The sequence below is a fragment of the Oenanthe melanoleuca genome, chromosome 5 (genome assembly GCF_029582105.1).
Source record: "Oenanthe melanoleuca isolate GR-GAL-2019-014 chromosome 5, OMel1.0, whole genome shotgun sequence".
Lineage (NCBI taxonomy): Eukaryota > Metazoa > Chordata > Aves > Passeriformes > Muscicapidae > Oenanthe > Oenanthe melanoleuca.
This window is the reverse complement of record NC_079339.1, coordinates 19,191,681-19,218,614: the sequence shown is the minus strand read 5'-3', so window position 1 is coordinate 19,218,614 and position 26,934 is coordinate 19,191,681. Positions and strand designations below refer to the sequence as shown.

The window sequence follows — 26,934 nt, the reverse complement described above, 5'->3', positions numbered from 1 at the left end:
GTTGTAGCAGTACAGTTAAGGGTGCTCTATGCAGTGCTGTTGGCACAGATGTTAGGTGCTTTCCAAGCGAACCAGTGTTTTTCTGAGACTAGGAAACACATGAGACCCTCAGAAAAGTATTTTCCAGGCTGAAAATTCAAGTAACACTGGCTTTATTTAACATGATTTATATAAAACTGGGTGCAAAAGGACCACTGTATCTCCTGCTGCACAGCACAACTATTCATAAAACATTAAATACTAACAATAGCATCAAAATGTGTTTAACACATGATTACAGAATCTCATTAAGATCTTAAGTACTACACATTTTTTACTTTACTGCACAACAACTCTTCTCAGCAAGAGAACATTTCCCTCAGCCATAGTAATGCAGATGGTGCCACCATGATGCTCAAGGCAACCACTGGTTAAATCCTGTGCTATCTATCACCAGCCTACAACAAAAGAACTCTCAACAAAAAAAAAGCAATTTTACAAGACAAAGATTACATTTTTGCTTTTTCAAATTATCTCATGACTCAATGGACCACACCACAAGACACTAAAGTCTTCAGACAGTCCACTCTAAAGCAAAGGCAGTCTCTGCAGGAGACGCATGCTGGTAACTGCAGGAAGGTGTGTACGTGCAATGTGGTAACACCACTGATGGGATAACACCAGGGAAGAAACCAGATCCAGAGCTTGCTGGTCTTTTAAGCAAATGTTTCCTACTCCAACACAAAATCTATCAAATCTAAGATGTGCTTACTACTCACAGGTTTGAAATACGACAGACTGGGTATCACAGCAAGAGGCAAGTTTTTTAACACGGCCCTAAGGATCAATACACCAACCTGCACAGTTTTACATGGTATTCTATTAGTAGTTTTCAATTAGAATTATGAAGTATAAATGAAGATATATCACTAAATTTCATATATTCAACTATCACTTTTTCTGAAGAGCATCCAAGGTCCACTTGGGGAAAAGAAAGTGAGCCATCACTTTGCAGAAAAAGATGATAAATTACCCTGAAGTAGCCACCGTGCTTTTAACCTCTGCAATTGAAAACCATCAGCAGAGACATTTGAGCCCCTGCAATTCTTCACACAACTTCAAAGAGCAGCTTCTGTGTTAGAGTTCTGAGACAGACTGATCTCAGCTAAATAATTCAATAACCACAAGGTGTGAGGCACCATCATACTCCCAGTCTTTAAACAAAAGCAGCAAAACAACCTCAGCAACAGATTCAGTGTCATCAAAGCAAGCAGTCTGTATTAATGCACTAACAAGCCAGCCAAGATGCTGCTGGAAGAGTGATAATAGCACAGGTACATGAAGAGATGCCCAATGTTTCACATGTTGTGCTTTTGTTGTTTTCCTTTCTATAAAAGCTAACATCTTTCTGAAACCGTACAGTGAACATTCCCAAAGTGCTTCCAGACAACTTACTTGAAAGATGTGTTTTGAGCCAAAGGGGGGACAAAAGAAAGAAGTTTCAAGAAGAAGAAGAAATAAGAAAAGTGGGAAGCAACTGTGCTTTTACCTTTGTTAACATTTACTGGATCCCATTTCTCCAAGCAGGTTTACTTTAGTCACTTGGGGCCTGAATTCAGAGGCTGTCAACTTTCTCGCAAATCACACTCAATGATGCTCTTTGTTCTCAATGAAAATCTTGACAAATTAAGGCTTCAAAATTATTTACTTCTAACATTTCTAGCATGGATCATTCTCTTACTCTGGTAGCCTATTCTTCCTGACAGATTTCAGGCTTGAGTCATCAAAACCAGTCTCTGGCCCTCTAAAGAGGGGAGGTCATGTGGCTGCATGCTCACAAGCAGAGTGAGCAGCCAGAAGTAGCTGTGAGCCCTGCAAGAGCCCCATTTCAGGTATGACAGGCATAGGTCACAACATCCTCAGCTGCTCTGGCCCCCAAAGTGTACAAAGCACATCTGGGACATTCCCTTGGGCTACCACAGTAAAGCCATAAATAATATTTAATGTTTGGCCACACCTGGAAGAAAACCATGCTGGAATGACCAGGAACAAAGTCAAGTTTCTGGAAGATGAACTCTTTCTTCTGTATAAACCATATAGATACACCACCAAAAGAGAGAGAGAAACCATTTAGGACAATTATCTAATGTAAGTATTACTTAGATAGTTATATAATGTTTAATTAAACATTTTATCCCCAGACATTTTTCTATCTTCTCCTCCTCCTTCAGAGACAGCAGCCAGAGAAAACAGAAAATTCTGTTTTAGAATAATTATTTTTAAAAAAACCGCATACTAGTAACCACAGACCAAAAACAAACAAGCAACTGAACAACTTCAAATTATTTCTAATTTTCTCTTTTACAGAAAAAGATTCGCTGATCCACTGATTTTATATTTTTTTTAATTGGAGGGAAGGAAAAAATAACAAACGAAGCGCAAAAGCAATTCTCTATATTTGCAACAGATGTGATATATAAATCAATCCAAATTCAAGCTCATACCCACATTAGAGACACCAGGGATATAAAAGAGCATTTTAGCCACCAAGGTGATTCACTAGCCACTCAGTCAGCTGCTTACTAGATACAAGTCTTGCTCCCAAATAGAACTTAGTTTTTCTAGATCCAATTCCAGTCACAAAATGCATTTTTCTTATGCTGTACACAAATGCAGGAAAAATGAGAAACCACTAAAGACTTAGTCCAAGTCATGTCCCCTGACTCTGGAGAACTCTGCTCAGCTTTATTTTTAATTTGACATCCTTCTTGTCCCCCAGCATAGTCTTCCAAGTTTTTCAAGTAACTTTTTTGGTAACTGCTCATAAAGTTCCTATGGAAGGGACAATAATTTCTTCCAGAGCAGAAACCTACCTTGCCACTCTGCAGAATCTCTGGAAATACCCTAAACATGAAGTGCTATAATTTTCTTCAGTTCTTTGGCATCCCAACAAATAGTAGATACATATATCAGGATCACTACAGCACATTCAAGTCATATGCTGTACTATCCCAGCATTCCTCTGCAATTCCAAGTCCCATTACATGACTGTCACAAAAAGAGTTTTCTTCTCCTTTGCTCATCATTGTGTCTTCTACTGCACAGGTTTCAAGTTTTCAGGCAGATCTGTATGTGAGAAGCTTTATGTTTATCTAACAGCAGCTATCTATTTGGCTATTTCAGTGATTTCAGCCTCAATTATTAGCTTTCAAGGACAGCATTGTCTTTGCACTCTATATTCTCTGCTGCACTTGGTTGAAATAGACTCAGGATGATCAAGAATTACAGGGATATCAGGAAATGAGAGAAGTGAAAAAGGACACAGGCACATGAGGATTGTTTGACCTTATTTTACAACTAGTTAAAAGAAAGGGAGGAAGTTGGTTGTTTTTAAAGGAACAGGCAAGTCCCCCTGAACCCATGTCTCCAGAAAGGAAGAAATAGAGACCACACATTGGACAGGAAGGGGTGAAATACAGCAAGAAACCACACAGCAGCTTGCAAAAGTGTGGCTAAAGAAAGGCTACTCAAATACAGATCCTGTCTGGATTCAATACAGCAAGTACAAGAAACACCCCAAAAAACTGCCATTCAACCAATTTGGGAGCCTATGGCAAAAAGGATCAATTCACTACAGTTCCACCCTTCATTTGTTACCTACTCCTGGCAGAAGTGACCCAGAACTGGAAGATTAATGTGAATCAGTATTTACATTACACAAAAGGGAATTGCTGTGGTATTTTAAAAGACGTGCCAGTGAATTTCCATGAACTTGAGGAGCCTCCTGTGACTCCATTACCCATGGGAAGAAAATGCTCTTCACTAAAATATTCTTTTCATCTCTTAAAGTTCAAACATGAAGCAAATGCTGAAGATGGTGGCAGAGAGCTGCTGGCCACAGTACAAGTTTGCCAAATGTTCCCTCCAGGTTGCTTTGCCTAAGTTCAAAAAAACTATTTTGGCAGTTGTATGTGTGAGTGCATGAAGTTGCTCCTTATGCTACACAGAACCCAATCCTCCCACTCTCTTCTTTTAAAGCTCTTAAAAAAATACTAGCCTCCCATCAGGACCAGTAGTATACTCCACTGAGGATGTGACAGTTTGCAGGCATAGCTCTACAGCAGTAACAGAAAAACATTTTGCTATCTTTAGGATCCAAGTGTGAAATTGTACTATTTTTAAAGAAGTGTGATCCATTTTATTATTTCTCAGCAGAGATGCACAGTAGCAGAGGAAAAGAAATCAGATTTGGCATATGCTGTGTAAAGCCTTATGCTGTATATAGATAATGCTCTTGAATAAAAGCAATTTCGATACTCATGGCTACAACGACTTGGAACCTGCTTAGAAGGTTACAACTGATCTGCAACGGGCAGATGATTTTTCTTTTCATTGATGGAGCAGCAAAGACATCAAATCCATTTTATAATTAACAATATTAACTATAAGTTTAACAAGACCACGTGCAAGGTGCTCCACCTAGGTTGAGGAAAACCCTGGTGTCAAGACAGGCTGGAGGGTAAATGGACTGAGAGAAGTCCTGCCAAGAAGGACTTGGGGATTCTGCTGGATGAGACTGGACATTGACCCAGCAATGTATACATGCAGCCCAGAAAGTCAAATGCATCCTGGGCTGCATCCAAAGCAGTATGGCCAGCAGGCCAATGGAGGGAATTCTGCCTCTTTACTCTGTCCTTGTGAGACCCCTGGAGTGCTGCATCCAGCTCTGGGGTTCTCAGCACAGGAGGAACATTGATCTGTTAGAGGGAGTCCAGAGAATGGATCACAGGGCTGGAACACCTCTCCTATGAGACCAGGCTGGGAGTCAAGGATGTTCAGCCTGATGAAAAGGCTCTGGGGTGACCATACTGTGACCCTCCTGTAGCTGAAGGGGATCTACAAGAAAGATGGAGAGGGACTATTTACAAGGGCACGTGGTGATAGGACTTAAGATGAAAGGCAGTAGTAGATTTAGACTGGATATAAGGTGTAATTTCTTTACTGTGAGGGAGGTGAGTCACTGGAACAGGCTGCTCAGGGAAGCTGCAGCTGCCTCATCCTTGGAAGTGTTCAAGGCCATTCTGGGTGGGGTTCTGAGCAATCTGGTCTAGTGAAAGGTATCCCTGCACATGGCAGAGAGGACTGGAACTAGGTGATCTTTAAGATCCTTTCCAACCCAAACCATTCCATGTGATTCTATGACTGTTAGTGTTGAGCCAGCTTATCTGCACCTCAAGCATTTCACAGCTAGTTATAGTGAACTGGGCACTAATCACTGCATGCAACATGCAAAGAGAGCACACAGCAGACACTCTACATGATGTGGACAGTAGACAAGCTTATTTTCTTCTTTTAACTTTACAAATATTTCTGTTTTAAAATGTTTCTCAATCATTTTATAATCTTAAGTGAGGAAATAGGATGTAGCAGATATAAGAGTTGGCATTTTGTGACAACGTACAGATAGAAGCAAACTGCACAGAACCTGAGCATCTTTGAACTAAATTGTTGCCTCAGAACGTCTCCAAGCAGCAATCAAGCAAAGTAACTCTATGCTGCTTCACAGCTACACATCTCAAGTCAACAACAGACAATGATTTATTCAGCTAATCAAAACTTGATTACTTACATGTGACAAGAGCAGCTCTCCAGACAGAAACCACTGCATGCAGATGCTGCACTATTGCAAAGCCGTCAGTATTTTCCTGACTTTGATACTGAACCACCTTAAACTCCTCTGCTGTTTGTAATTTAGGTAAGGGATGCCACAGCAACATCAGACAGCACTCTAAAACCAGATTATTTTGATGAATGTGAGGTGAGATGCAGCATTTCAGTAAAGGCTTTATGTGAAGGAGATAAAGGTTTAACTTTAATTAACAAAGAAGGATTGATTTAACAACATTATGTAACACAAGCTGGATGGCACCAGAATATGATTGTTTTCACCCCAAGAACTGATATAAACCCTAACCCTGTGAACACTTAGTTATTTTGCATTAGTTAATTGCTGTTTGGGCCCTACAGTATTTTCAGTTCTGTTCCCAATGGGAAAGCCACTGCTACCTGCAGTCACTCAGCTACCTCAGCACTGAAGGCAAATATATAATTTGTTGGTTCACAGAGCTCTGGAACAAGGCTGTCTTGCAGAACAACACAGAGAAGTTTCACTTCCTCTGCTAGCTTTTTCCTATCTTTTTTATCCTGCTTTTTTAATGTAGAAAAAAGTTAGCACTTGACTAATATTACCAGTATAAAATGCACCCACAACAGTCCACTAGGCTAGAACGTCTCCAATTCAAAACAAAACAACTATTTAATTTACTGAGATATGATATAAAACACAGCCAACTGCAGAGCATTTACTGCATCTACAAAAAGCCCTTGCCTCACTCTTGCTTTTGCTCCCTGTTTAAAAAGGCAGGTGAAAGAGTTGCTATTCTTAAACTGCTAATGCAAACACAGAGAAAAAAAGCCTAAAATGTGCTTTATTTTAAAGGAAGCAATTTTATAGTTTTTTAAGTAGTAAAATTAGCCCAGTAGGAAGCATCAGAGGTTGCCTCCAATATAGTAAACCATCAACCACTTACATGAGTAATATTTACACTATAGTTAACAGTAAGAGAGAAAAAGACAATGCTAAAGCAAAAAAAGCCAAGGGAGTCTGCTGCCATGAAGAGTAAATGGCTTTCTTCTAAAAGGGTGAAAAAAGAAAGCACTTCAGAACTGAACTACCATGAGTCAGTGGCCTCTAATTCTTGCCAGACAGTAAGGCCCTAAAGTAAACTTTCATGGTCTAGGAGTCTATGTTCTACTCCTTCAAAATCATCACAAAGCAGAAATGTCAGAGGAGAGCACAGACAAAAACCTTGGTTTCAGACATTCAGTAAAGCAGTTTCTCACTAAGAGAAGTATTTTAGAAGTTACTACTCACTAAACAACCTGAACAATAACATCATAGTAAAGGACAAAGTAACCACAATTTCAAACTCATTACGTTACTGAGGATGCAAACAGGCAGGACAGAACACCGCCCTTAAGGCATTTCAGTAGCAGTACTCCTCAGGAGCATCTGTGTGTCTGATGGGCTACAATTCCTCACTCCATTCTGGGATACCACCTACCTGCTCTTTTTCTTTCAGCTGTGCCCCTGATTCCATTCAACTGTTAAACCTGCCCAATTCCAAGCTCTCCAACTAGGCTATTTACTGACCCCCATCAAGAGGATTAAATAATTAACACCACAAACCCTCTTGATCTCCCTGCATAAAAAGCTACAAACATAAGCAGCTCTTGCACTTACCCTTTCTCATGTGTAATTGAGCTTCAAATGAAACATTCACCATGGTCACTTAATCACAAATCTTATTATAACTACTGAGTATTTGGTTGCTTAATCATGAGTAAAAACAAGAGCTAATTTCAGTTTGATATTCCAAGTCTGAGAACTATCTAAGTAAGTGGCAAAAAGATCAGCAGCTGCCTTACAGAATCTTCCAATTAATACAGATGCTCATTTCATGCATTGCTTAATATTCAGCTTTGCTGAAGAATTCTGATGATTTTACCTATCTGCAAGAATCCTGGTCAACCAGGAGATGACAGGAAGCAGCAAGAGACACAGAAGATGACTTAAAAGCATTTAATGATTTTTGAAATGTGACTGCTGCTCAGTCTCCTCATCTGGAGATATTAAAAAGCCACCTGAACATGATCCTGTGCAATTCATTCCAGGTGGACCTGCTTTAGCAGGGGGGTTTGACTTTGACCTTCAGAAACCCCCTCCAATTCCAATCATTCTGTGATACTGAGATTCTGTGACTCCTCTTGTTTTCTCTCTAATCGTTTAAAATGCACTAGATGGAGATGTAAAGCAGGGCACCACAAAGGTAGACTGTTAGTCCTGTTCACAAGGCAAGTCAAACTCCCAGATCACACTCTCGAAAAGTGCCACAAGCCTCACACTCCCACCTTTCCCATAGATGTTAGCACTACTCAGAGCTATCGAGCATTCAATCTGCTCTAATTATACTTTTCAACATACTGCTTTTATATTAATCTGTTTACTATTTACCTTTCTTATTGTGCCTGTATCACCTTCCTTCCTGCTCACAGGGGATCACAGAGCACTTCAAATCCCTCAGAATTTGACAGCTAGCTCCACTGTTCCTATCGACCATTCCTCTGTCTTGGGACATATCCATTTGCAGAAGAGGCTTGTCATCACCTCCACAACTACACACAGACAATGACCGAAGTTCACAGCCACCTATCCCTCTGGTAAGTACTTCAAACCTTATCACAGCCTTCCACACTTCCCAAAGTAGCAGACAGAGATTTGATGAACTAAAGACTACAAGTTCAGCTCTAATACTTTTGAATTGTGTTACAATCATAAGGTTGTAACAAAATCCTCAGATGTAAAAAAGGGATTTCAATGCCGGAGTTCCCCTTTAAGGATTTTCTAGGTTTACCTAGTTTTTTTTAAGTAGCAGATCACTAAATCACTTACTTGCAAATAAGCGACTAATGAATACTTATCTTCTCCAAAATGCAGTAAGCTTTGATACAAGACCACTTCACAGCTATTTAGCTCACACTGTGCATAAGCTGTTCACTAGCAAGACAAAATACAACTTATCAGCAATGGGAACTTCTCAAAGCTAAAAAATGCACCTGGCTAGAAGCTACAGACTGCAGCAGCTGAGATGCCTTCACATTTATACATTATGGGGCAGTCCAAAAACTTGTTGCAGGTATGCAATGCTGAATCTTAATCCCAGGAATCTGAATGCATCTCCAAAACATCACCCTGCTCCTCATCTTCTGTAGAATTACTCTTAGTCTAACGTGGCTTTAACTGATGCTTTAAGAATAATTTTCTGGGGCTATGAATACTAATTCAAAGTCAGTAATCTTTACTGATAGGTAGTGAGCCAAGTCCTGGCCCACTGCTGTATTTCTAGATCTTAACTGGTTTAGACAATCCCTTCTGAATGGGGCAGACATTCCTTTTTAACAAAACACCGTATCTCATTCTTCAGTGCACTGAGTTCTGCTTGTTGAACTGAAAGCCTGGTATTTAAAAGGATAGGAGCCAGAGTTACTTTGTGCCCTTTGTTCCTGTACATGAAAGCCATTCATTAGACTGACCCTGCCGAGTGGTTAAATTCATGCAAAATGTCTTCAGCTGTAATAACTATACTATCATAATAAGCACTTATTAAATACCTTATAAAGATTGCAGGACTCATTGTCTCTACAAGACTTTTTTTCTCTATCTTTTAAAGTGGCTACTAAAGCTGGTTCCCTACTCTTAGCAATGGAGAAGTCATGATCTTGACTGCTCTCACAGCAAACCTTAACACAAGGTGAGGACACACATCTAAATTCAGACTGTCACCAGATTGATTTGAGCTGTTAGCAATGACCATTTAGTACTGAATTTTGCCTTTGCCTCTACTACAATTTTGGGACTTACAAAGGGAAAAGCATGCACACATCATGTGCCTTAGTATATCAACTTGTGAGCTTCCTGTAGAGCAGACTCAAAGCGTGCTCTTGATTGAGGGCAAACTCCATGATTTGCCTTTGGTTTTGTTTTTTTTTTAAAGCAGCAAACAGCAACAAATCTAGAGGCTGCCTCCTGAAATATACCCTACATCAAAGAGGGCAGGACAAGGCAGTCTGACAGTTTCATTTGAGGCTTCCAAGCCTATGACACGGCTTTGAAGCTGTTACAGTCCCCATTCAATCCACCTCCTTCCTAACTGCAGCCTGTGCCAGCAAGTGTAGGAGTTTTTTGCACTCAAGAGTTTCTCCAATGACAGACCAACTTCCTCAGACACGACTTTGGTTTCAGTGGGATTTTTTTCTTTTTTAAATCCTTTCCAGCCCTCAAATGTAGTTGTTAAAAAAACTTATCTCTTTTGTAGAAACTGAGTGCAATTAAGTCAGTCAAAATTCACCTGAAGAAAACCAAGCTAATCTGCCTTTGTTCTCCAAGAGTTTCAGTTTCTAAAATGAAAGGGTTTAGAGCACAGGGAAATATTCTTCGCATGATCTAGGAAACCTGGGCTACTAATTGCAGAGCATGGGTTTCATTTGGCATTCCTGTGAAAGACTCTTTCTCTCTCCTCCACGGCTGCATGTAACTGATCATTACAAACTACACTGCTCCTCAGGGTAGGGAGCTCCAACACCTGTTGCAAGTGAACACCAGAGGGAGCAGTAAACACTTGTCTGGTAAGAAAGCTTCATATTGGAGATGGAAAAAATAAGAAAAATAAGGTACAGCAAACCTCGGGGAAACTAAAAAATGGTTACTGTGGGCTGCACTTTCCAACTACAATATACTGCTAATCCAGTTTAAGTCCCCACCAGTGCAGAGACAAGGAAGATTTAGAGCAAGCGTGCAGATACAAACACTTTGAATGATGCAGGCTTAGTCATGCCACATCTCCCACCCCAGCACTCCTCACCACCACAAAACCAGACCTATAAAATCTTCTGAGACTATAAAGCATTTATACAAAACCCTGTGTGCATTTAGACAGATTAAATGGAAATGCAAACATACTCAACATAGAAAAGATAGACACAGAATGGAATGTGACAAAATAGGTCATGTTTATTATACATAAATACACAGTTCCAACTCTACAGGGTAAAAGCAAGAATATAGTTAAGAGACACAAGAGAGGATGAAATCAAAGATTAATATGCTAACATATCAGCAGTGAACGAGTAATTACAGGATTATCTCAAATGTTATTCTACTTACCTGACAAAGACAATTAAAAATGCTTGCAAAACAAGCAACAGAAGCATGGTCACAACTGTAACCAGAACACACTCCCACCTCACACCTTCATCTTGCACTATGGCATGCAGCCCACCAGGTGAAGGAGCTCCTAGGGTGTTTGTCACCAGGACCCTGGCTTCAGCAGCAGTGCCAAGGGCTTAAATTCTCTGACAGAAACAAAAATGTTCTTACCAGATCTACTGGACTGTTGGATTAAACTGATTTCTCAGATTGCCCAAATGCAAGTCAGTGTTCAGGACCATGAGAGCTAGCCTGCTGCTGTGAAACTGCAGGGAAGCTTGGCCCACCACACCATTCTGAGTGCAACCCAGGACTGCAGGTATTACAAAACCTTCTGTTCTGATTGTACTGGGTTCCTTGCAAGCACACGTGTCTCAGGCAAAGAGACAAAACTGACCTTTAGTGGAAGCCTGTTTGGCAGGTAGCTTCAATACCTGTCTGGGGAATCCTAATGATAATGGACCATTTTCATGCAGCACTACATTTAATAAAGACATTCTCCCCCATGGAGGAGACTTGCTCTGTCTGAAGGACGATCAGAGCAAGGTTTGATGACGATGGATTGCTGGTGATGAAATGAGCTTTTTATTACCGCAGTTCCGGATGTTCCTACAGACCAGCTCTTGCTAGCCAGCCCAGGAGTGTGCTGGCAGCACATCCTTACAAGCATGGATGATGCCCCTTGGTTCAGACATCTATACAACCCAGTCACAGCTTTTAACATTGACTCAGAAACCTGCTTTACCTTTACGTTTGTGTTGGATGAGCAACAGTGCCAACCGGAAAGAGAAACAAGTGAGACGGAGGTTTCGAACGTGAGAACACACTGCCCCAAGGCTATCCTTGCACACAGTTTCTTTCTAGCCCACAGCTTACACTCTTTAGGCCTTGGATTAACACAGATAGTCACTGATCCACTGTGTGCCACTATTTGCTCATAGCTGAACATACAAATTTGGCATCCCTCAGAAGAGCGACAAAGGAAAATCTAGGCTCCTGGGTATTTGGTATGTCTCTAATTCTGGCTGCTGTCATGCCAGGCACTTAGCGTGGATGATGTGCCATGCTCTGAATCCCCACCATCTGCTGCTCGTTAGCTGACAAAGGCAGCACATGCCATCTCCCCACTAGCTGCTGCTCATTAGGGACAAAAGCCATTCTGTGTTCACAATGTTCTCTCTGTAATAATCTAATACAAAGATGTACAAAGAGCAAAGGAAAGAGGAAACAGAGATGACAGAGTAAATTATGAGCTTAACTAAGAATATTAGTGCACTCTTAAATCTCAGGATGAGAATCCTTCCAAGAGTGAGACACAGGTCTTAGCTCCAAAGGAATAGGTCAGCAGGTAGGTATCAAAGTCAGCACTAGAGATAATCCATTTACCTCAAAATGTTTCGAAACACGCAAGCACATTTCTAGGCTCTTATTATTCAGGCTGCCTATTTTGGAAAATTTTGATCTTCCATATCTGATAACAGAAAGAACTGAGTGCTGACAACATGCAGCTCCCAACCTGATCAGGGCAAGCACTAACCCAGGTATCTATAATGTCTGGTATGCAACCAGAGGAGGATTAAGGACCTATGCAATCAATCCCTCCAAGCTTCACAGGAAAGTCCTGTTGGTAAAGATTCTGTATTTGTTAAGAACAGCCTCAGCTTCCTTTAAAAATCATCATGGTGAAAAGCAGTAGTAATAGCAACACTAAAAAGAAATGTGAATGACAGATACTGGACTACATAGGCAGAGGAGCAATCCAACCAATGAGAACCAGAAGACAGGGAGATGAACTGCAAAACAGTTCTCCACTGGGAAATACACTGATGATAGCAGTTTACTCAAACTACAGAGAACTGGAAGTACTCACAAAACGTTCACATTGATATGGTAAATTAATCTTTTTCAAGCTCAATTAGTTGCTTGGAGGAAAGAACAAAGCGAGGTAGTTCTTCAAGAAGCAGTTCTTATGCACAACAATGAGAAGTCACTGTCTCAGCTTATTCCCTTGCTTCCATGCCTTTCCTCAACCCTCTTCCCCAGATAAAAACAGGCAACATTTTCAGTCATCACATCACCATTAGAGAAGGCAAGAGTATGAGAAATGTTCTGTACACTAAACAGCACGAAGACAGCTGGCATGGGACGTGTTAAGGTGACAGGTAAGGGCACAGAGGAACCACAGAAGATGACAGATGGTATGTGGGCTCTGGCAAGTGTAGGAGATGAAGGAAAACCTACAAGCAAAGTGACATGGTTAACAAAGATGGTCCTGGAGAGGAAACAGAAAAGGCACAAAAGGAAGATAGGGAAGAGATAAGACACGAGAAGAGAATGGACAATGTGCAGGTAATTCTACTTTGCATCTTATTTCCTCCTCTCACCCAGACCACCACTCTTCCACTTGCTTGCCACAAAATATGAGAACCAGACCTGGAGTTCAAAGTTTTCCTGTTTAAATGGGGGACAGACAGGATGAGATGTTACAGCAACAGAATTGATAAATTATTGCTGGACATACACATTCAACCATAAGACAAATCAGAAGAGAAGGACTTCCCAGATAACCACACACATGTGCACAACTACTTCCTCATGGTCAGGCCACAACACAGCATACTTATCTTCACAACAAATGAACCCTTTAACCAAGCTCCTACTCACACACAGACATTTTAATGTGAAATAGTTACTTGCAGAGGATTCACACACAAAGCAGCCTAAAGCACAGCTGTGAGTAGTAACACACTGGGAACTCAGCCATCTCATGCTGCTAATGCAACTCCTATGGCTTTGTGTTCACCACCAACAGTTCAGCGACTGCAAAGCAATACCACAGCAGAAAACAAAGAACTCTAATTTTGCTGCAAGGTAAGTTTTAGGAAGTAGAGCCCTGTTAAGATGGAAGGAATGCAACAAAGTGTAGACTAAATTGATTAAAAAAATAAGCATGTATAGCTATAACGCTGCTTTTCAATGCCTTATCTCTGAGCTAGGAACAAATCTAACACCAGATTTGGTCTGTATAAGCCCATCCAACTTCTGATTACTTTATAATGTGAAAGACTGGCTGGAAACACTACAGATGTGGAGATTCAAGTGAGCACTATCTCCATTCTGTTTTGGCTTATCTGACCTGTTAACAGCAGGCCAGCATAGGATTCACATCAATTGCTCTCCCTGCAAGTCTCTTTTGTATGCTAATTTTACATTTGTGAGGGTGATCCAATAGCAGATAGATGTATGGCAAGAGGAAAGAACAGTCTAATTATCTCCATCAATTTGTATAGGATCAAAAGGATGTTCATCCAGGAAACTGTCAGCCAATCAAGCTGGATAAAAGTATTCGGAAAAAAAACCCAGGAAGAACAGTTCTGCAGCAACTTAAAATTCATAGTTGCAGCCTAGTCTACATCACTGAGGTTTATTTGAGTCTGTGGTGACAAGAACAGCTTTTATGAACTGCCATTTTACAGCTATTTATATTTTATTGTCAGTTTACTACTGTCTGTAACTCATCAGACCCAACTGATTTTGGTAAGGAAATTTTTGAACAGAGAGTCACACAGCATATTTCCTTTTTACTGATTCCTGAGTAAATACCCAGTCCAGCCTTCATTAAGAAAAACTTCATAAATATCATCTAATTATATCAAACGAAAAAAAACTTATGCAAGGCAAATAATGACAACAGTCTTAGAGACACAGAATCTCCTGGTGTGTATCCCATAAATGCAAGGAAGTACTGTCATTCAGCATGTTTTAAAAAGAAGCAGCAGCACACCCAAAGTCATGCCAGCAGTCTATTCAGGAGCCAAGTAATGAGGAACCTGAGCCACACAGCTGCTGTCACCAGGAACACCTCACTGAAAGGTACAGGCTGAACTACAGATATTCTTATTCTTGCCAGAGCTCCTACTGATATAATTTCTGCTAGGGTTTAAATAGATATGATGACACTGATCAATCCTTGTAACAGGCTTATCCTTTTATGTTAACATTTAAGTGTGAAAGAAAATTAAATTAACCTGTCTTCAATGTTGCAACACAAGCCTGATGCCTTATAAAGACTGCAAAGCATTAGTTACTTCATACAGATAGTTTTAATTCTTTAGAAAACGAGCAAAGCTCACTGGCTTAAAGCAAAACTATATATGGAGATTTACACAGCACAGTTATTAAAGGCCCATTATTTAAAAGGGATGGATTACTGGGGTTAAAGAAGAGGAATTAAGTTTAAAAAAGCAAGAACATTTAACAACACATGTATTTCTAGTCAGGTAATTTGAAAGAAGCTATTCTTTTTTCCTTCTGCTCAGTCAACAAAGCTAATGATTGTCTTGGAAATGTCCTGGGAAAGGTAAGCTTCTTCTAAATTCAGTTTAAGTGTAATGAAAACCTCTGTAAAGTACACATATAGAGAAATCACATTTGCTACATAAAAACCGGTAGCATCTCAGGAATTTCTCAATTGCTCTAGAATCACATGAAATTTGATTTTTTTCACTCTCAACTGGATTTCAAATCACAGCATTATGCTATAGCATAATTTTGCTGCCTGGTTAACACATGTAGGCTAGAAAGTTTCACGTTATGACTGAGTAACATTAACTAAATCTTAATGCTAAGGAAAAGACAAAATCACAGATGAGAACCAGACCAGACTTTTTAGCTCTCTAGAACTAGAAGTTCTTCAGGAAGGATTAAAACTTAAAAACACCAATTAGCAAATTATTTTAGCCTATTTTTTAGAAAGTTATTGTTAAAGTTCATAGAGTTAAGAATTCCATTTTGATTGGAGAGAACAAAAAAATCACAGGATACCGTCAATAATTTTGAAATGGAAGGAACTAGGTTTGATAGTAGTGAAGGTCAGCTTACAGCACTACACCAGTGTGCTGAAGCAGTACATGCAGGATCCCTAAAAACCACACAGCATCATGGAAGAATCATAAGTCAAGTCCAGCTCAATTCATCCATCTGTTCAGGTACCTCCCCAAGTGCTGTATTAAAACTGGACATGGAAGAACATTAAAGACCTGAAACAATAAAGCCTAAGTGTTTTTTCCAACAAGATCTAAATGAGGAAAGTGGCAGCAGCTTTGTTCCTCCTCTAACACAGGAGCCAGGGTAACACTCGTTAGCCAAGCCCTGTGATAAAAAGCACGATAAGGTCACAGCAGTGGTCACTTACGGCATTCCTTCTCATCACTGTCATCAAAGCAGTCTGGCAGCCCATCACACTGCCAGGCCCCCGGGATACAGCGTCCATTACTGCACATGAAGTTTCCAGGAATGTTGCATTCATTCGTGAAGTTATTCCCAGGCAACAGTTGGCTGTCTGCGGCAAATGAAAGAGAGGTAAGTTCACTGAGTATTAACAAAGGCAGCAAAAGCTGTTTATCAGTGGCTGAATGAAAATGAAACAAATGGACCCTGACCCTGGTTATTTTGTCATTATCCTATCAGTATCCTAATCATGGTAGTACTTTCTTTTTCTTAAATTCTCATTTTACCTGTTCTCCATTCTCACACAATATTTTGCAGATTTTATCTTGCTATTTTCTTTCTAGAACACACATGCAGCCTCTATATATACTCAGGTCAAAGCAACAATTTAAAAAAAAAAAAAAATCTTTCTTTTTCACAGGGTCAGTCTATACAAAAGTCAAATGAATGAGGCTACATGAATTCAGCTTTATTCTCCCATGCTTTTGTCAGATTAATACTTAGCCTGCAGAAGACTTTGCTGCTGTTAGCAGAGAGCTATGCACAAGGTAACACACTGACTGATTCATACCAGGTTTTCAATTATGTTTTAAACACAGTGCTGCTGATCAAAGTTAGAACTGAGCTTCTTGGTGTCAATACAGTCCCCTGGCACACATCTGTCCACAGGCCAGTAAGGCAGCTGGCACATTGAGTCTGCCAGGTAGAGCAGGATACTTGAGATCCAGAGAACAGCAAGAGAAAGGAACCCAGAGCTTTGCCTTCAAGGTTAGACACAATGCTAGTCAGACATTTTAATCTATCATTTTTCACACTTTGTGCATTGTCTTTTGGAATGCAGATATCAGAGAAACTCTAGCTTCAGTGAAGGAAGGATAATGACACTCGATGGCTTTAATAAGCATCAAAATGGCACGACCTGTCACAGAGCTGGGGGAAGCTGCAAGACAAGGCAGACAGCGAGAAAAATAATATTCTTCCCCTTGTCTTCCTGTCATATTCCAGACTAGTCCCAGGCAACATGCACTTGAGTAGGCAAAAAAGCCCAAGAAATACAAACCTTCCCAGGTATGGATGGAGGAGTCACAAAAACATGTCCCCCCTATCAACCTGCATACTTTCATGGTTTAGAACCAGGAAGAACAAACTAAGCTGACACAAAGCTTAACCATTTACCTATCATTTATCTATTTTGAGGATAAGTACATCATTTTTGGAACTCTGGGGGAATGGCAGAGCTGTAGTTGGTTCCCTCCACTGCCCATCCCTACGCCACCTTGTTTCCTGCTGCCCTTGGAGTCCAACTCCTTCCCCTCCCAGAAAGGCCTGAACACCAAGGGTGAGGAAAACTATTATGAACACAACATAACAAGTGCCTAATTCTACAGTGCTGCACAGGGCACAGAGCAGATCACAACTGCCAGCATAAGAAGCTTCAGGTAAGACCTTTTTCCTAACTCATTCCTGAAGTCCCAGGAAGGAATCTGCTTTGTACAGACATTTTTGGAGAACATATTGACCAAAATAATAAGTTTTACAGCATGATTAGTGCATGAGGCTTTTCAGAAACTTCTGAATCAGCCAAATGTAGATTGTTCCCTTCCTCCCCCACAAGATATAAAAATGCTGCATCCATGGCACAGGCAAAACTGCTAAGTTACACATCACTATTTCAAAAGACAGAGAGAAATGCTTCAGGGAGGTACTCTCTAAGCCTATGTCTCTCTCAAACAATGTATTTCCTTTCAAATGTTATTTCTTGCAAATGGCTGACTTTCCTGGGGATGTTTCAAGAATCTGCCAGCACAGAGCAGATGCTTTAATAGAAATTTGCCCTGAGCTGTTAAAAGACAATGTAGTTCAGGAAAAAAAGGTGGAAATAAGGTCTCCAGAGCCACCTGTAAAATTCTTCTGCTGCATGTAGCACCTTAAAGAAAGAGAGCGACAGCCCCCAAAAAGCATACTAAGGCATGCAGCTGGCAATTAGACATCTTTTAGCAGTGTCATTCAAACCTCAGCTTCATGCCCTGGATCATTGTTCTTCACACAGAGAACAGCAGGTTTGCTCTCTACACTGTTAGAGCCTACAGCACACTGGAACAGGCTCAGTTCCAGCCCAGCCAGGCAGAGTCCTCACTGCCCCAGCAGTTCCTGGGGAAATTCTACACACAACTTTGCTTCATGCCTGAATCCCCGACTTGAAATGAGCCATGGCAACAGTTTGTCCTTGGCTACTCCTGCCATGAAACACTGAACAGATACCGTGCTGCCAGTCGGCACACCCAGGCTAGTGCAGCCTTACAGCATCACTGTTAACTGACTTCTGCACTTGTGTTCAACCAGCGAGGCCTTTGGTGTTGGTTAAGGTGTTCTTTTCCCCTTGCAACAGTAACCAAACACATTCAACTCAGTCGTTGTAGCACTGACCTGTACCTGCTAAGTAATGACCAAATGAAAATCACCACACCTAAATAGCTGCAGGGTGAAGCTCCCAGCATTCACACAACCTTTTATTAGCAAACCATTCCAGTGCAGGAACCACCTCTGTCTGCAACTGGAGAAAATCTACCACAGTAATACAAAATACAGGATGCCATTGTCAGATGAAGATAGGAAAGATACCTCAGTATTCTTGGCAATGTAGAATTTCAATGTACTAGTGTCAAACTAGTTATAAGGCACATAAGAGCTCCAACAGTAAAATCTAACTCCCTTCTCCACAGTCCCCCAAAAAAGCAGCTTCAGGTCAGTATGGTACTACTGGGAGACTTTCCTGGTAATTTTCTTAACTTTCCCAAGAATGTACAAGTTCTCAGATATTACAAAACTGAAATGTCCTGGCTAAGAATAAATCTCTGATATAAAACAGAGCTTATTCAAGCTTGACAAGAGAACTAGAAATTGCCAAGATTTTGCCCTCTCAGAACTTAAGCAACTAAGACAGTACATTTAGGAAGCAACATCAAAAAGGTGCCAAACTCATGGTATTTCTCTCCATTGCTCTGCACTACCTTCTTATGTAACCCCATATATGTCTCATCCAACCTACTCCTCTTCCACATAGAGGCAGCACCTATAAAAAATGAAAAGTCCTTCTGTGCATATTTTAGTGAGACTTCCTCTTGACTTGGGCAAGCTGCTAGCTAAGAACCAACAGCAGGTCTCACAGCCACCTGCCCCAGCTACAGAACTGCCTTTGCCCCACGAAGCATCCTGGTGCTCCTGAGAAAAAAACATAACTGGATGCACCTCAAACACTGTAACACCTCCTGTGCAGAATAATCAAAGGTCAGCTCCTGTCAGAGCTACTATTGTTATCTTGCTGAAAAGTTTCAGCCATGATCTCGACACTCTTTTAATGAAAAGATTTTAGACCAAGCTAACCAATTTTAGAAATGTTTATAGTTTCAAAAAGCAAAAACCATGAACAAAAAACAACTTCCCTAAAAAAGCATTATCAAGTCCCTGTTCCTTTTAACAACTCCTTTAAATAAATGCCATACTTATATCCTATTAGACTGAAGCAACATTCCAGGAACAGGTATCAAATTTTGTTACCCAGTAAGTTGTTTACAGGATTTCCTTTGTCATATAATAGCCTTATCCTCAATATCCTTTTAAAGCAAGGCTGTATTACTAACCCTTTCACCGAATAGTGGCGTGATAGTATTTCAAGATACTTGCAGACAGCCCTGCCCAAGCTTTGCTGTGGAATGGGAACATGGGAACTCTGATTCAGTCCAGTTTCAAAGCAACCAACACTTTTCTTAAAACACGACTTGCATCAGCTCCTAGGAGAGTTGCATGTTACAGAGAGCAATTTGAGAGTAACAGCCAATGCATCTAGAAACTCATTTCGTGCATTACTCCATGCCCAAAAAATCCATTGGTGGATAAAAAACTGTCAAAACAACAGCACATGTGGAACTGTTTTAAATGGTATTACTCTCTTCTGCTTCCCTCACTCTGCAGGACTCTCCTAATGGATTAAAAAAAAAAAAACAAACCCTCAAAGAACTCCTCAGTGTTGCCCTCAGCTCCCAGCCCTCAGGAATGCGATGCTCCTGCCCACTCAGCGCACAGCCCAGCGCAGGACTGCATGGGCACAAGGAGGAGCAGTCTGACAGACACACTCAGAGCAGACATGGAAAGGACCACACCACATCATTATGTCCATTTTTCTAACAAGGTCCATACAGATGTCAGGTTTTGTGTAGCCAACCTGCAGCACTGCCTGTTGGCAGGGGCAGAAACTCCTTCAATCTGGCAGAGCTGGCATTCCAATAGTTGGCATATTTACCCTGCAGCCTCTGATTAATTTTGAATTCAACCCAAATAGGAGCTACACGGATGTGTTCAGTTAAGTAAAGGAGGAAGGAAAGAAGGGGAAAAGCAGTCCATTTTCACTGTAACACATTGCTCACTTTAAGCAGCATACCATCTGGGCTGAATATAAAAAAACGGACTCGTGTTTCACTCTGAAATGGACTCAGTAAGGAAAATCAATCTGTTTTAGCAGCCACTTCCAAAAATACTGGTATCTAAATATTTAATATTCCCAAAAAAAGAACCAGGAAAAAATAAATGAAAGGACAAGTCATACTGAGCAAACACTTCACACTGTATTAAGAAAGCAAGTTAAGGATATCCTTCACAAACACACCTTTACCTGAAAGCACTCCAGAGAATTGTGCACATTACAGAACAGATCATTACTGATCACACAGCTCTGTATCAGAAAGTATAATCAGTAAGAGCAGGCAATCAGCCTGGCCAAGGAGGTTTTGAGGAAGAAATACAGGACACTTAATGTGTTCATTGCCCTCATGAACAATGCCAGTAACATCAGCCTGTGGCAAAAAGGATCTGTTTCCAAGGATGAAGCTTGAACTCCACTGCCAAACCTTTGGCATGTCTTGTAGGAATCATGGGATCTTCACAGGATACCTTCAATGGATTGCTGCTTAAAGCTTTTCATATGTGAAGAGAATTATTTTGATCAGGCTGGTACGTAGCTGTGAGGCTGGAGGGTTACTGATGATACTTTCCTGTCACACCATGCACACATTATACTCCATATTAATTTTTAATTTCTGCTTAAACCTTTGCCAGGTGTAAATCCACACCAGGTTTGATTTCAGCACATCAAAAATCTGTTTTAACTCTACTGAAATCTGCAACGTTACAAAAACAAATGGAGAGAGACTATAGCAAGTCAGTTACTGGAATTTGCAGCAAGATAGCATCCAAAAGAAATACATTCAATACCTGCCAATATTTCATCACCAGCAAAACATATCATAACTAAAGAAAAGCCAACAATATTAGCAGACTTGAACAAACATTTTATCATCTTCCCCTGCCATCTAAAAAGACTGCAAATAAGCACTGTCAAGTGTCTGGTAGACTACTACAAGATTTGATTCCTCAGAGAACACAAAATTACTCCCAAACACTTACATTCAGGTCCAGTTGCTTCTGTGAATTTAGCCCCTCAGGACAGATGTTTTTTTTCATATTTCTTTCTGTTGAGATGAAGCATGTGACTCACTCCATGCCTACTTTACAGAGATCTACTAATGCAGGTGATGCACTCAGAGGAGGAATTCAAAAGCTGAGCACGAAGAAAGTGCTTTGCCTATAAACTTCAGTTTAACATGTGCATGCACAAACTTCAGTGGCAATAGAAGTGTGTTGTCAGCAAGATTACACCAGTGGCATTAAGGTACACTTGGATTAATGCTCACTGCACTGAAAATGAAGGCAGAGACAATTTGTGCTCATGGGAGAAAGTCAGGACTCATGCAGCCACCCAGAGACTGTGGGACAAACTTGCTCAAACTCTTTATTACACTTCACCTCTTGTTAAAATGAAAACAAGGCACTAGCTTTGAGAGGAAGGTGCCAATGCTGAATTCAAACACACAGGGTATAAAAAGATTGCTCATTAACAGTACCAAAATGTAAGGAAAATACATCAATGAGGGTGAAGTTTACTTTCCATCTCTCAAATAAACGCTTTTGAAATTACCTCAAAAGTTGTTTGCAGCTCAGTGTTCAGAAGTATATCATGTAAATCAGCAAAAATGGCAGTCTTCAGTTTGATCTGCTTTATGCACACTGCAAAGGTCCTTGCCAGAACAGAAGAAAAGCACACCAGCACACATTCAGGCTGGCTTTGGGAAGCAAAGAAAAAGACACGCATGCTCTTGCTCTGGAGTGAAATCTCTGACAACACCTAAGCTATCTGCCACAAGTGAAGGACACCTGCCACTAATTATCTGACAACTTAAATCCCCTAGAACAGTTTTAATCTCTATCCTCCCTATCCTCATTTAAACTGCCTGATATATTAGAAGTTATGAGGGTTATTTGTAAAGGCAGATTGATAGTCCCACTGCAGTACGAGTGCCCAAAAATGTTTCTTCACTGAAGGAGCAGGTAATTAGAGATTACTCAAGGAACTGCTTATTGATCAGGTTCGACTTCCCTTCCTTCAGTTTTCCAGCCATCATCCATGAGATGCAGTATATTTGGCATTTTCAAGATTTAAAATGGATCAGTCCTAGTCAAAAGATCAGGAACTCCTATGGTAAATTCAAATTAAACACTAAATATTACTGAGGGGCAAGTCAAAAACAATGGGAAAACCAACCTTCTCAGACACTAAAATGGATAGCTTCTTTTAATTTAGACAGAAAAACTACTGTGGTGAGGAACTCTGACTACTATCCAATGCCCATCATTCACCCATTAATTCCTCACTGCAAAACCTGCCTTTGTTGAGCTGGAGATAAATTAATCCACCATGGTCCCCACCATAAATAACACAACATGCCTAGACCAGAGTGTCTTCTAAATACCTTGTAGCATTAGTTGAAGCAACTAGCACATTCCCTGTAGTAGGTGGCTGCATTTCAGCACTTAGCCATGCAAGCACCTTTATATGAAATATAATCTTCTAAACCACTCCCTAACAAACAACCATTTGCTTTTTTTCCTTGCAATAACATGTGCAGGAAGTGAGCCAAAGTGAACAGGCTTACTTTAATCCTGCACCATTCATGGCTGGATTCTATATTTGGGGGACTGGGCATTTCACTAAAGCTTCCACATTTGCTTGTCTCAGCAGCAGTGCAGCTGCTTGAGTACACACCAAAAATACATCCCCCAGGTCTGCAGGCTCTTGGCACACTTAGCATGGTGGAAGGGAAAGAGGCTGTGGGCCATGAACAGTGCAGAGTGAACACAGCTCCAAACTAGTACAGGTTTAAACAGAAAAAGGAAGCAGGATGGAATACTTGAGATTACAGTACTGGGTGCACCTCAAAAGACAAGCATTCCCCAGCAAGGTCAGATGAAGATTTCATGCTGTTCTTAGCCAAGCTAGAGCTACCCACACCCATTCCTTAATGAAGCAGCAAAAATTAAAACATTTTATTTTTAATACCTTTGAAGGACAGCAACTATGTGAAGTCTAACAAGAGCAAGTGCCAGATTCTGCACCTGTGACAGGGCAGCCCTGTTTGTGTGGATAGATCAGGAAATGAGAGGCTGGAGAGCAGTGCTGGAAAGGACCTGGGCATCCTGGTCTGGGAAGCTGGATCTGAGTCACTGTGCCCTGGCAGCCAGGAGGAACAGCCCTGTCCTGGGGGCATCAGGCACAGCCCTGTCCTGGGGGCATCAGGCACAGCCCTGTCCTGGGGGCATCAGGAACAGCCCTGTCCTGGGGGCATCAGGAACAGCCCTGTCCTGGGGACATCAGGAACAGCCCTGTCCTGGGGGCATCAGGAACAGCCCTGTCCTGGGGGGCATCAGGAACAGCCCTGTCCTGGGGACATCAGGCACAGCCCTGTCCTGGGGACATCAGGAACAGACCTGTCCTAGGGACATCAGGCACAGCCCTGTCCTGGGGGCATCAGGCACAGCCCTGTCCTGGGGACATCAGGAACAGCCCTGTCCTGGGGACATCAGGCACAGCCCTGTCCTGGGGACATCAGGAACAGCCCTGTCCTGGGGGCATCAGGAACAGCCCTGTCCTGGGGGCATCAGGCACAGAGCCAGGCAAGGGAGGGGATTGTCCTGCTCTGCTCTGAGCTGGGGCAGCCTCACCTCCAGTGCTGGGGGCAGTTCTGGGTGCCACAAGATAAAAATGACATAAGGCTGTTAGAGAGTGTCCAAAGGAGAGACATGAGGATGGGGAAGGGCCTTGAGGGAAGCTGGATAAAGAACAGCTGAGGCCACTGGGTCTGTTCAGCCTGGAAAAGAGGAGACTGAGGGGAGACCTCACTGCAGTTTGCAATTTTCTCCTCAAGGGGAGAGGCAGATACAGATCTCTTCTCTCTGGTGACCAGTGCCAGGACCCAAGGGAACGGCCTGAAGTTGTATTTAGAGCAGGTTTAGGTTAAGTATTAGAATAAGTTTTTTCACCCAGAGGTGGCTGGGCACCAGAACAGGCTCCCCAGGGAAGCACCAAACCTGACAGAGCTCAAGAAGTTTTTGGACAATGCTCTCAGGGACAGGGTGGGATTCTTGGGGCATCTTGTGCAGAGCCAGGAAAGAGTTGAACTTGATGATCCTGATGGGTGGTCCCTTCCAACTCAACATTTCTACGACTCGATGGCATGCTGCTATAATACCACCCTAAGGAAAATATTATTTTTGTCTTCACAAAAACAAAAGACTAAAGGATTTACGGACAATAATGCAGAAAACCTACAACAGATCTTAGGACAGAATTTAGATTTTATTATTCCTGTCTTTCATTTAACAATACACTTGTAATTACTTGGCATCAGTTTTTGTATCAAACAGATGTACCAACCAGAAATTAAATGGGGAGTAGGGGTAAACAAGGAGATAATAAGCTCATGTGATCCATCACATTACTCCAATTTCCCAAAACACAGGCCAAGCTGACATTCTGCCCAGAAAATACTGAGATCATGCCTGAAATGTGACAGTAGCAAGACTGAGTCCGATTCATTCAGCATCAAATTTAAAGGAGTAACAGAAGCGGTGAAAAAACTCCTTCCATTTAACAAGAAGTACTATGAGTATTCTATTGTTTTTCTAACAATTGGGAGGGGCTAGGTTTAAATTTCTTCACATGATATTCTATGCCAATAAAAAAACCTACCTTCCACAATTAAGTTTCCCAATCAGAATCAGAATATTCGCTTTCAAAGATCAAAAGCTTTTAATTGCCCTTTGAGACGTGCTTCTGCAAGGACTTTTTTTGCAGTGTGCAGATGCAAGAGATAATAAAAGGCTGCAGTTAACCACATTTTCTTGCTTAAAAACATGTACTGAATTACCTGCATTTCGAGGCCTTCAGAGAAGATGGTTAGCTGTGCAATTCTGGGATGTTGAGTCTTACTAGATGGGCAAATTCATCTAGGCCTTACACATGATGTAAGAAAAATCCCATAATTGTTCTGACTGGAGATAACAACTGAATTCACTATTAGGTTATTTCCTCACAGGCAAGTGGTACTTCAAGCTGTTCTGCCGTGTCACATGACAATCACTTAAAGCACTGCTCCAATGAGAAGTCATCACAAGGACTGGCAGAAGTGAGGCTGTAAAAGTGTTAATTCTCTGAAAAAAAATAACTCCATAATGTCAGTTGCTCTAGGAGCGTTTCACTATGGCAGTAGTTAAAGGATGCTGTAACTTACAGGCAGAAAAACCACTGAAGTCCTTTGGAGGTGGTAGCTGATACTGAACACACTCCCTCCTCTTTTACATCCCAGCATACAAAAACACAGAAGGGAAAAAGAATGCTTCAGCAGGATGCTAACAAAGTATTATCTTGCCTCTTCTTCAATGAGTAGTCACTCAGCACTTCTAAAAATATTTAATATTTAATATTTCTGTAGTCTTATGTCTCACCACACAGATCAGACATAGAACCGACCTTTGTAAGTGAATGCAGCTAAAGCAAGAGCTACGTGTTACAGGAAAAACAAACATACAAACAAACAATTAACAGATGTGGCTAACTGGTAGGCAAAAGAATGTTTCAACCATACAAAATGACACTCTGCACCTACAGAGACCAGAGAATCCAAGTCCATGCAATGATGACAGTATGGAATGGTACAGCAGGTCAGGGGCAGAAACACCATGTCAAACTATTCTATGCTGCTTTCTGTACATAGCTGTGATAACCTAAGGGTGCATATCCTCAATAGTTCGAGATGATTTAAATCAGAGCAAATAGCCCCATCTTTCTATAAGCCTGGCCATAAATTCCTGTCTTCCTCTTACTATTCTGTTGCATAAACTCCACCACAGGTGAGCACTAAGCTTTAAAAAAAAATTAGCCTAGAGTCTGTAGTTCTCAGTGCTTTCTGAACCAACCCACCACAAAGTTCCAAGAGCTTATGTCATCACAGAAGAGAGAGTAAAGAACATGCATACCCCCTCCAGATTAAGAACACAAAAAGCACTGTAGCCTCTTCTCAGGCTGTCAGGTAACCTAAAGCGAACACTTCTGCCATTTTCAAATGCAGTAGGCACCACTTAGTCTCACAAAGTTCCTTATCTTTAACACTATGCCACAATTACTTCTTTAAGCAGCAAAGTTTTCAAGAGCTCTGATTTCTTCTTGGTAGCTTTATCAGTAGTTTATCAGTCTTCTTCAGTAAGGAAAGCTGCCTGTCAGAACCAAACATGCTACTCTGCATCCCAGCATACATGCAAATGGTAAAGGCTGGTTTCCCATGCTGACACCTTACTGGTGTCACTCACTCTAGCAGTCACACTCCTACTACCAGACACTTTCACTGCTGGGACTGAAACCCCTACACAGTGGGTGGCTACAGTGACCCAAACCCACACTCACACTGCCAGATAAGGTTTCCTGACCACATTAACCCTGGTTTCCCATAGTAAAG

At 41.2% G+C, this 26,934-nt stretch overlaps 1 protein-coding gene across 2 annotated transcripts in view; it reads right to left on the bottom strand.

Annotated features, from left to right (window-relative positions):
- The window catches only part of LDLRAD3 (low density lipoprotein receptor class A domain containing 3), a 102,430-nt gene that overhangs the window by 52,589 nt on the left and 22,907 nt on the right, over positions 1–26,934 (bottom strand). For both annotated transcript variants that reach the window (XM_056493674.1, XM_056493675.1), the window contains exon 2: positions 15,999–16,145. In XM_056493674.1, the coding sequence (XP_056349649.1) occupies positions 15,999–16,145 (147 nt within the window). The remainder of the gene's footprint in view (positions 1–15,998; positions 16,146–26,934) is intronic.